This window comes from Bemisia tabaci, chromosome 2 (genome assembly GCF_918797505.1).
Source record: "Bemisia tabaci chromosome 2, PGI_BMITA_v3".
Taxonomy (NCBI): Eukaryota; Metazoa; Arthropoda; class Insecta; order Hemiptera; family Aleyrodidae; genus Bemisia; species Bemisia tabaci.
Window position 1 is genome coordinate 37913232 of NC_092794.1, and position 12417 is coordinate 37925648.

The 12417-nt window shown below is 38.6% G+C and overlaps 1 protein-coding gene across 8 annotated transcripts in view; it reads left to right on the forward strand.

Annotated features, from left to right (window-relative positions):
* obe (activating signal cointegrator 1 complex subunit obelus) overlaps positions 1-12417 on the forward strand; it is a 376654-nt gene that overhangs the window by 241031 nt on the left and 123206 nt on the right. For all 8 annotated transcript variants that reach the window (XR_011899335.1, XR_011899334.1, XR_011899333.1 and 5 more), the window contains one exon: positions 8639-8741. Coding sequence is in view for 5 of the 8 variants with exons in the window: in XM_072297278.1 (XP_072153379.1) it covers positions 8639-8741 (103 nt within the window). In the remaining 3 variants the exon portion in view is untranslated. The remainder of the gene's footprint in view (positions 1-8638; positions 8742-12417) is intronic.

Consider the following 12417-nt stretch of genomic DNA (forward strand, 5'->3'; position numbering starts at 1 on the left):
CAGAGGCTCACCATGGACAGTCAAAGAGAGGGAAGTGGAGATAATGAGAAACACTAAAATGTGCTTATTCGCATACCGCTGAAATTCACCTCATCTTTAGGGGTTCATATATCGCGAATGAGGCGTCGGATGGAAAAACCCTTCAAATTAGGTTCTTAGAATGATGTAAAGACCTCGTGTACCAATTTTCAGCCAAATCGAAGGCGGTCGGGTTCCGAGCCTGGCACAGTTGACGTGGAATGACCTGTACATGCTAATCAATTTTGATAACGAAGCAACTTTGAAAAATTATTGAAGAAACTTCAGGAGCTCTTAACAAATGAATAGGTACATCGTTCATTTTAGCAGAATCCAAATGGTATGAATATGCAATTTGAAAAAAGAAAAAATGAAAAAAATGAGTTTTGCAACTAGACTCTCATTTTCAGCACTGTGATATAGATTTCCCCTTCAAAGTTACAGGTACAACACGATTTGTGCATCATGAAAATTACTTAAGTTATTTTTGAATCAGGTATTAACGTTTTTATTTAGGATTGATCACGAACAAGTTTGAATATCACGCTCATAGGAATTTAACAAGAATCTATTTGAATCAAATTCTCCAGAGGCTTCTCAATGAGCCTTCTCCACCCAATTTTATTCAAAGTGTAAAGTACAATAGCTGAGCTGAGGCGCAGATATTATGGTTGTCATTATTTCTCACTGCAATGACTGTTTTGGTAACATTTTGCGTGCAAATTAAGTACAGTAGATCATTGTGTTTTCTATGAGCGGAAAGTTTGTATTTACTCATGAAGAACTTTATTGCCTTGGTCAGGACTTACTATCAGTAATTTTCGTCGCACAAATTGTGGCATACGTGAAATTTTGAAGAGAAAACGCATCCCTCTCAATATGCTAAAATTCGCACCTTATGTAATAGTCCATTCTGCCATGCTAAAGAGGAATGTCGTATGAACCATCAAATGATGCCAAATTTCCTTGATGAGCCACGGATTATTGGAAAAATGCAATGACAAAATTCTTGTGAGAACAAAGTTCTTATGAGAAAATCCTCAGACACTTTGTTGAAGAGCATGTTGAAAGATATGAGTTCCTGTCTCCCCACCAGTTTGGGTTTAGAAAGCACCACTCTCTATTCGACAACCACAACATTCTCAAACGAGAGATCTTGGAGGTTTTAGCCCACAAAGAAGAACTTCAAGTTGTTTTACTGGATGTTGAAGGGTGTACGTGCACTTCAATAAAACAGAGTACGGACCAAGGACTTCATGTCTAGGCCTCGCCCAAGGTTCAGTCCTTAGTCCCCTTTTGTATCCAATCTACACTAGCCGTCTACACAAGAAACTCCGTCATTCCAAGATCCTAGAATTTGCAGACAATATCCTTGTGTACATAAGAAGTAAGAATGATACAGAAGTACATAATTGTGCATGAAGTACATAATTCTCTCCTCGGAGGCCTTCCAAGCCTAAATCTCCCTGTCTCTACATCCAAATCCGTAACCTTCTTCAGAAGAAGGAAGTTGCAGATCACCTCTATTATGATTAACAACACCATAATTCCACAAGTGAATGAGATGAATTACCTAGGCCTTGGTTACGACTGGAAATTCACGTGGCATGCCCATGTAACCTGTATTGCCTCTAAACTGGCTCGCAATACCAATCTGGTGAAGATACTATCAGGAGTCAAATGGGGCACCCACCCGTCTTACTCTAAAATCTTCTTCAACGGCCTCATTTACTCTATTACTGACTTCGGCATCCAATTTTATTACAATAGGAAAACCGCTGAACATCTCTCAGTAATCATCAACCAGTGTGTCAGAAGAATCTTTGGTTTTCTACAATCTACCCCAACCAATGCTACGTATACAGAATGCGGCATCCCTCCTATTGCATTCTGAGCTGGGTATGTAACAGATAAATTTATCCTTAAAAACTTCAACTTCAACCTCCCTTCCAAGAAGCAAACTATGATGGAACTGGAGCAACTGGTCGCTGGACAATCCCCCAGTCTTACGCCACAATACCCCACTCCTCTTACAAAGACTTAAGACTATTGGTCACTTAACTGCTCAAGTAGAGCCAGCAAACAGCTGCTCATACTTCTTCCGTTCTAATTGTCAAAACTCACCCATCAACCTCCAACTCCCCATAAAGAAAAAAGGAGATCTTGACACAGTCCAGCACTTTGAAGAATTTATCCATGATAACCATAGCATCAGTTTTATCTATACAGATGGTTCCAAAACAGAGGACTGCATCTCAGCGGGGGTTTATAGCCCAAACCTAAATCTCCAGCGCTTTTTTCTTCTCAACAAACATCTAAGTATCCTCAATGCAGAAATCTAAGCATTATTTGATGCCACAGTCATCCTCAACGAATCCAGAATTCTAGAAGCTGCCATCTGCACTGACTCCATGGGAGCCATTCAAGCAATCTCTAATGTCAGAAAACCTACAGACAATCAGGACTTACTATATATTAGAAATTTCTTTCTCCACCCTATGATAAAACTGGTTTGGACCCCAGGCCATGAAAATATCACCAGTAATGAAGAGACGGATGAACTTACAAAGGACCTAAAAAAAGCCACTGACCTCCCAAAAGAGAAGATCCATTACTCTAACTTCTTCCCTGTCATCTACAGAATAATGATGAGAGACTGGCAATCAGAATGGACCAATTCAGCCCAAACTAAAGGTGCACGCTTATATGGAATATACAAGAGATAGTTTCTAGAACCCCCTGGTATGCCAAAATTTGGCCACCTAAGGCCTTGTCTCGACAGCGCAACTGTTGAGGGAATTAGGTGCAACTGTTGCGAGTTTGTTGCACCAACCGAAGTTCCCTGTCTCGACGCACAGGCATGTGTTCCTGGAACTTTTAGGCGGGAATTCTTGAACAACATTAATTTTTTTAGGTTAATCGATGTCAACTGAGATGACTGAACTGATAATTATGAACGGGAGGTGAATATTTCCTGTTATTTCGACCAGGTTGAAAACAAAAAACAAAAACATAACACAGATATGGATAAAAAGAATATATATTCGATTAAATTTTATTTTCCTGCTGTAGTGATATACTACGAACGAAAATATAAAATTGATACTGAAATTTATACAAATATTTCTAAATAATAACTGCTCAAAAATAAAACACCCGTAATAAACTCCCGCTTCACGTGGAACCAGCGTTTATCAATTTGTGATGACCCTGATTACGGGTCAACAAAGGGACGTAGCTGGAGCGTCGTGATATCAGCCGACGGGACGTCTCTAAACAGAGATATCTTGAGCTGACGTCACAAGGCTCCAGAGGGACTGTTGCGTCGGACAGTGGTCGCCCGTGGTCTCTCTATGGAGAGAGATCTCGTACAGACCACCTACACAACACAATAGTGGGTGCTCTTTGGGGGGCAGTCGTTGACCCTCCCAAAAATGAAAGACGTGGTCAATAAAGAGAGAATGAGTCTGTCTTTGACTGAACTTCGATATATTTTCTGAGTTGGCTATTCTATCAGTTGAAAGAGCTCGACAAGACACAGAAAGAATAGCTAAAAGGGGAAAAAGACTCAAAAAAGATGGACGGTGCTGAAAAGCGAACCGGAGTTGTTCGTCCGACTTGTCGGCTCGTCAATGACGCGCATGTGCAGGCCGGAGCCCTGAGCACATGCACAAGACGACCGTGTTGCGAAGACTGACTTTCCTCGAGCGTCGGAGTACGATCACCAGAACACACGTGAACATACGTTTGATTTTGATAATGTTAGAATCTTAGTGCGCGAAGATAATGACTTTGCTCGGTCAATATTAGAAATGGTGCATATCATAAAAAACAGAGACTCAGTGTGCAACTATCGCGCTGATGTTGATAAATTGAGTACGATGTACCATCAATGTTTTCTGCCCCATTGAGACACCCTGTATCGGTGTCTGATTTGTTTTTCCGGAGCACCCTGTACTTAGATGTTTGTTGATGTTTTTTCGGTTCGGTCATTGATGCCATTCGGTGGCCGCGGTGACTTATTGTTTTGATTGTGATTTATAGGTTAGGCATTGGCGAAATGGAGAGGAGGTAGTTTTTTAGATTTTTTAGGTTTTTAGCTTAATTTTTTTGTTTTAGCCGCTGAGAAAGGGGTTGGTTGTTTCGCCCCGAAACGTACGGTATTTTTTATATGTGTTTACAGCTTTTATTCCAAATTTTATTGTGTCATCTTTTGTATCATGTCGGGTTTTTTTATTACACACACACACACACACACACACACACACACACACACATATATATATATATATATATATATATATATAAAAAAGAGATAATCGCAACTGAAAATCTACATTGCCCCATCAGCCGCATCATTATACGGTACGTAACTTGGCAACATCGCATAAGGGGGTGCGATTCTTCAAGGGAGTGTTTAAAATTTCTGAGGACGCTTTTTTACACATCGAGGATTAGCATACATGAAATTTGAACTTAAATTGACCAGAGGGTTGTCGGTTTCGGTGGTCACTTATCGGCCTCTGCCACCATTTTACCCTCGAAAATCTGAAATCGACAAAAAAACGGCCTGAATTACGATTTCGCGGTTTTCATTTTTTCAATCTAGACAGCTTCCCTGACACTTTCATTAAAAGAAATCGCAGGTGGTTCTTAAAAAATTTAAAACTTTTCAAAATGAACTATGGTTGATTCTGGATGCGGTCCTGTTTGATAAAGTGTCTGTATTTTCAATGGTCAAAGCTGTGATAACAATGTATTGTGCTTTCATATTTGTTTGCATCAAGGAATTGTGATGTATTACATGTGTTGAATTATTCCGGCAGAAAAGGGTCTCAAGTATTGTAAAAAAAAAAAACTCGCTCACCTCTGTCCTGCCGCCAATTTTTATAAGAACCCGGTTATTTCTTCACTTATTTACTTTATATTACATGAAATGTTGATTCCTGAAAGATTTTTTTATTGTTTGAGCAAAAAAGTGCAAAATCTTTTTCTATTTTTAAATCAACGCAAGCAGATTTCTTCTCACCTCCGTCCCACTGAACTCTGTCCCAAATGTTTGACTGGAGCAGAGGTGAATTCGCAGGACGTAGGTGAGAATTCAAAACACTCATGAAAAATTATTCCATTAATTTCCAGAATAGGGGCACATGAAATGCAGGGTTGCCACAGTCAGAGAATACCGGGAAAACCGGGAATGTCAGGAAATTTTTAAAAGTCAGGGAAAACCTGGAAATGTCAGGAAAAATGACGAAAGTGTCAGGGAAATATAGTTCAGCCTCTCTTATTTGCTCTCTAGAACGAGTAAAACGTTTCGAACAAAAAATTTTGCCTGGAAACTATTTGATATTATGTCTTTTCAACCATCTGGCATATCTTCAACTGTCAGGGAATTTTACCAAAATGTGTCAGGGAAATGTCAGGAAAATTCAGTTTCTAAATTCTGTGGCAATCCTGGTAATGTCTGGCACCCTCTAAACTGGAAGGTATCAAACTTACTGAAAGCAGAAACCTTCGCAACACCCAATGTTCGGGAATGTCAGGTATTGTTAAGGCCTCCAGGTGAAAACTTCGAAACATCTGATTTGCTCTTGCATAGATTCTTCCTAGTACACTATCCTGACACACCATATGAAAACATTAAGCAGATAGACATCACGAGTAATATGTATTAAGCAAATAAGTTCAGAAATGACCTCTCGTACTGGATTCCAAAGTCGGGCAGAGGTGATTTTGTTCCTGATTAGACACTACTTTTCTGTGTGCAGGATTCACCACATGTAATACATTATAATTGAATCTAAACAATTTTGAGTTCACGGTACGTCGTTAGCACAACTTTGGCTGATGTAAACGCACACACTTATCAAACAGGACTTCAGGCGGAAAAAACGCCAAGTAGAAACTCAGGATGGAGCTTTAGCTAAAAACCGGGTGACACTTGCGCCATTTTGATTTTCGGTATCTCATAAGCTCATATGTATTCGTTTGATGAATCGAGGTAATAATCAAAGCAGAGGATTAAGGGAATGGAAAAAGATCACCTTTAATTTTTCAGTTCTTTTTTATCAATTCTGCCACCGATGAAACTTTAAAAGATGGTTGGTGACTGGGACAGAAGTGAGATTTTCTGCCGTATTCTGCTTCTGTCAATAAATAGGAAACTTCTGGTGGTATCTAAGTGAATGTTTTAAGTTCACAGAGCCATCCTGCTTCAAAAAACAGTTGGCTCGCAATTCTTTGAGAAATAGATGTCTGAAAATCCTCAAGGATATAAAAATTAACGCTAGTAGGAAATTACCAGCAGCCTGATTGTTGAAATTTTGTGTTTGTCGGGTAGACAAAGATGACATAGGTTAAAACGCAGAGCGTGATTGGTTGGCTATGTCTTATCGCTGCTTTGTCATGCCTATGTCGGGTGGATCTCTCGGCAAGCTAAAGGTACCTCTTTAGCATCCGACAGTGTGTCGTCCATTCCACCTGACGAAGGCACGATAAAGGAGGGATAAAACTCAGCCAAAGACATGAAGACGGAGTCCTCATATCTAAAAGCACAGGGAAAAAGTGAAGCCTGGTTTGGCGCTTGGTGCTTGTGTGAGTGTGTAAATGAGCGCGGGAATTCATGGCGGCAAACGGAAATTTGATTTGAACTTGTCCTCTTGATTTTGCCACATTTCTTCTTCTAAACACGTTTTAAATGCCTACAACGAATATATTAAGAAAGTTGGGACTGCAACTTTTTATAATACACTTACTTTTTCTCAATAACAGGCAGTAATCTCAGATAAAGTTAGTTTTTCTTCTGCTCATGGTGGTCCTGCCGGTTCAAACAGGCTGTTACAGTCCTAGATGACCGTTACTCCCAAATGAAATTAATTGGTCGATGACGGACCAAAAATAACCTAAAGCTATAAAAATATATGTGGGTATGTGAATTTGGGCAAAAATCAACCTAGATTACTTTAATTACGCAATTTTATTCAGTTTTCGCCCTACATTTGAATTTCAAACTTGTCCCGATTTTGCCGCCAATTCCTCCGGTAGAGGTGGTTGAAAAGAAGCTTCATTTTTTTCTCTTAGCGCTCCGTCTTTATGTCTTTGGACTTAGCCGACCAATCACGCTCTGCCTTTTAACCTATGTCATCTATGTCTACCCGACAAACACAAAACTCTTACAATCAGGTTGCTGAGTGTGTAAAAGAAACACAATCTCCAAAGCTGTATGTAAATTGTGTATAAAATCTGCAGAATTATGAAAACATTAGTAAAAAAATATCGAGCCTCCTGACCTATTCGCATGTAAGAGCTAAGCTCACCTCTGTCCCTTTAATCCCACTTCTGTCTCATCCATGAATCCTTTCTTTTGCACCGTACGCCGTCGAATTTTACTGTACCGACTCAAAAACCACTGATATTTCAAGTAACAAGTGGCCAGGTAAAGAGAAAAATACTGTTTCGGATTTCTGAAAGTTCAGAAGAATCAGAAGAAAGATGAGCAAATATTTTGTTTAAAATATAGGATTTTTAAACAAATACTCTGCCTCTGATGAAAAAATGTTAAGTTTTTAGATGAGTTGGTTTTTTATGTTCAGTAGGCATCTTGTACAATGTAAATTTTTGTGTAATTGACAACATACTGACAGTTAGGTGCACAAATTGTAGCAGAGAAGTGGTGGGACAGAGATGTGACTTTTTCTCAGTTCAAATTTTCTGCCAGCCGCGTGGCAAGTTAAATTTTGTAAATAAAGTTGAACTGTCTGCTTATCTAAGTCCTACCATTCGACTAGATTCTAAAAATAATACCTGACATGGGGAATTCGGGAGTTCATATTTTGAAAAAAATTATCCAAAAATTAACAATGGAAGAGATTTACCCACATTCATTTTTCAGTATGGTTTCCTTTTCCAGGCACCCTAGAATAGTAGAGAATAACCCACATTCGTTTTTCAGTATGATTTTCTCTATCCAGGCACCTTAAAACGACTAGATACTTTCTGTACCCATGCAAGGGGAGTGAGAAAGTAGGGAGTCTAGTATCAGGTAGCCTCTCAATCTTTTTAACCTGAAGTACCTTTGAATGATCTTAACTGTCTGCGGGGAAAGAGGCCTTAGAGTATAAATTTCAAAATCGAGTAGTTAGAAGCATAAAGCAGAAAGACAGAAAGATAGCCAGAAATTGTAAATAGGAATGTTGCTCAAATATTCGGGGACATAAAATCATAGTTTTAGGGGATAGGCAACTTTCCAGTACAGAAGTGTAGTTTGGAGAATGAGCAATCGACAATTTTTATTCGCCTCTTTCAGAGCATGAAATGATTTAATTAAATAGATACTGTATGCCCTCTGTTGGTTAGGAAATGAGCTGAACTGCTTTCAACATACTGCATAGGACACTCGGGAATATTTTCTGTCTGGAGACTCAAAGCTGGAATTTTGATGTGTCCTCTTTTTTTTCTCTTGTTGAAAGTCAGGCTGCTTTTCATAATACAATGCTTTTGATGAGGGATTTTTTGTCTATAATGAGTTCCATTTATTGTTCTGTAACATATCTTCATCATTTTTGTACTTATCTACAGAATAGTCCGTACTTACTCACTAATTTTTTTTGTTTACCCAAAGGTGGTCTACATAGCGCCTCTAAAGGCTCTTGTAAGGGAGAGAATTGATGATTGGAAAGTTCGCTTGGAGGCAAGATTAGGATATCAAGTCATTGAATTAACAGGTATATACTTAAAAGACTTGTTTTCTTTCTTAATTCTTAATCTTTTTATATCGTACTTTTCCTACCTGCTTACAAAGCTCTATTATGATTGGGTTTGGAAAGAACATACAAAGGCGATCCTAAAAGTAATGAAACTGACACTGTAACTCGGAAAGTGGGAATGCCAGAAGGCTGTTTTGAAATTCAATCAAAAGATGAACTAAGAGCCATTGGATTAAGACCGTGATCAACGCATTCAGTCAACCATTGACAAAGTTATTGCAGTTCAAAGTTCAAAACAAATTTGACACCCTACGATTTTTATTGAAGATTTTCTCTGCTAGAATTTTATTCTAAAAGTTATACTTTGCTTCAAATTTTTCTGAATCCTCAAAACCTTCCATTGTCCTTTTCCTCTTAGATGTATATTCCATGAAGTCAGATGCATTCCCATGCATTTGAAAGACTCTCCGTTGACATTTGAACGGGTTTGAAGTTTTTAATGCCAAAGGAAACCAGTTACCCAGCCTATATTTTTATCACCAAATGCTTCTTTCATCTTATCGAAAGTCTACTTGTTAGTTGCTGATCATTTACATTGAACACAAAAATATGTAGCGGAGATGATGCTATTTTTGCACTTCTGGGTCGAAAAATCGAATCATAATGAATGAAAATTTACTGAAATTTTTCCTCTTGGTGAAAATTTTCCACAATTAGACTTCGGTCGGTCATTTGGTCGACGATTATTACTGTAACTGGTTTCTTCTGAGGTTGGACAACGATTTGACAGTTTTGCCATCTATTGTTTGTAGTTAGACGGTATTTGGGATGAAAATAAATCATTGAAGAGGGGTTATGGAAACTTTAGTGTAAAAGAGAAAAGGATAAACATTTTTGCTATGAAGCATAGGAGGTCAAACTTTTTTCCAACTTTAAACTGTAATTTTGTTGAATGAGTTGAGCTTGGTTTCAATTATCTGATATTGAAACGATCTTACAAATAAAACTAAGGAGAGGCGTCCAGCTCTTTTAGTTTTTAAGTTATGGTATCAGTTTCACTACTTTTGGGACAGCCCTCGTATTTTCAGACATTAGCAAATAATGAATGAGGAGTAAATGACAGAGCGTCTTTGGTCTAGTCGGCTGAAACTTTCGTTTCGTGACCAGAATGGAGTGCCGAACAAAAGGTCATCACGCCGATAGTGATCCATTGTACAATAGTTATTGTTATATCTGGGAAAACAAGGAAAAATGCGAGCAAAGAGAACGACCGATTTGCTTGAAGAGAGCCATCTTACTAATCTTTGACCAGCCTAACAACTGACAACAAGTGCTGCCCTCTATAAAGAGTCACAGATAAAACAGTCTCCCTACTCATTTTTAATTGGAGAGACAAAAATTAAATTTATCAACAACGGAGGGAAATAGGGCAGCACTGGGAACTTACAAAAATTTACAATTGCAGAAGCTTGGATAAGGGCCGCAAGAAAATTAATATTAATATTAACAATAATAAGCTGACGATTTCTCCCTGCTTAATCCGCTGAATGGGGAGGTGAATTTTTTAGCAGATATTTCATGCTTGAGCTCTTAAGGGAAACCTGAAATAGGTGAGTACCATAAGATATTGCCTTGTCAGTTTCTTTCCTTTTTTTATGCGTCTGCAAGTACGTAGTGAGACAATGAGAAAAATTGGCCTCCGGCCAATTTATGCGCGGCGCAAGCGCCGCGTACTGGCGCCTGACAGGACCACTGAGCGGCCGGTCGGCGCTCAGTGGGCCTCTAAAATAGCGCTGCGGAGCTGTAATTTTAAAAACGTAAATTATTTGGAAGTATCTGTAATTTCTGAACTCAGCTACCCTCAAGAGTCCCTAATAAAGCATTTTGCTCAGTTTGAACATTCAATCTGATCTAATAACAGTCAAATCCGACTTTTTTGCGCGCGAAAATCGGTCGGCGCGCGTTGAGCGGAAACTTCAATCGATCATAACTCCGGAACCGTTCGGTTCCCCAGCTTAATGGACCACTCGTTGGATGCGGAAAAAAACGAACAATTTAAAAAACTGGTTTTGGTTCAAATAAAAAATTGAGATCTTTGTAAATTCTTCGTTTAAAAGAAATTTTCTAGACCTAAAAACTGGAAAAAAGCACATATGTTGACTTCAAAATGTGATATCGGGATTTCGACCTTTAGAATCTTAAAGTATGCAATTTTAGACGATTTTTCGTCCAAACCGGATCTCGATATCTTTCTTTGTTCAAGAGATATCGAGGTTCACAGGTTTTGACTTCCACCCCCCCTAGCTCCCCCCCAAAATTTTTTGGGGGTCTGAAAATTTGGGAAAAGAAGCGCTCAAGTATGAGTAATCAATAGACAAAGTCTGAAGAACTTCCAGAGGGGGGGCGAAAAAAGCCGTTTTTGCATCAAGCTCTTTGGCAAAAATGGCCTAAAATCGGCATTTTTTGCGGATTATGGCCTGTAACTCGCCAAAAATTGATCTGACGACAAAATTAGTTATTTTCAGAAATAAAGCTCGTTTAATTTCCTATATAAAAGTTTCTATACATTTTTGCCTAGGGGCAAAATTAAGCGCGCTGGCGGGCGCCAAACTTTGAAAAATGAGCGAAAATTGCGTTTTTTTGCGGATTATGGCCTGTAACTCGCTAAAAATTGATCTGCAAGCCGATTATGAACGATCGAATTCTGATCGATTTGAGGAGTTTCTGACAGATTTTAAGGCCTATCGATTTCCGATCGATTTCCGATCGATTTCCAAAAAAAAAAAATGGCTTCCAAGTGGAAGCGCCGTTTTTTGGACAACAGATCTAATAAATAAGAAAAGAATCAAGAAAATTAAGAAAGAATTACAATGAAAAGTGAACAAATGATGATTTGTAGTCCGTCAAATTAAATATTCGCGGTAATATTCAAAATATTTGAAAGCGCGCGCGATGAACGGTTGATTCGGAAATGTTTGTTTATGTACTGCTTATCACTGATTCACTGTATTCTCTCTTCGTCTCTTGGTGAATGAGTGTTTTCTTGTCAGTTATTTTACTTTTTGATGATATTATCGAACTAATTAGATCATTACAATACTTCCATTATAAGGCAGTCAATTTAGATCACATTCTATTCTTTGGAGAAATGGTTAGCAAACCGCAAAGTGGTGTGTGTGACGGATCTACGAGATGTTGGTTCGCTCTCTGCATGAATACCGATCAAAGCTATTCAATGGTGATACACGAGGTCCTTATTCACATTTAGTCATTAATATTTCATCCGTAATTTGTAGTGTAATCCCTCGCAAGTGCGTGCTCTAATTTTCGAAAACTAGTTCGTGCCGGATACTGAGTGATCATCATAGACATCGCCGCTTATGATAACCTTCTTCGGGTAGCTTCCAAATCATTTATCATCTGTGATTTCATTAGTAATTATATCTCACATCCTCAGGTACCATGTGTCAAAGATTTTATAATATCACTTCTCCATTTAAGGAATTCACTTCCAAAATCCTCTGGTTGCGCATAACATCAGTCACAACTGTAATTCATCGGATCATTGGTTGCGATTAGGTTAGCGTAGCTAACCAGTACTAGCGTATTGGTCCAACAGTGCAAAAACACATGTAGTATTAAAAGACCATAAACTATTTGAGAAGAAAGTTTTACCATTCCTTACTGATTAAAT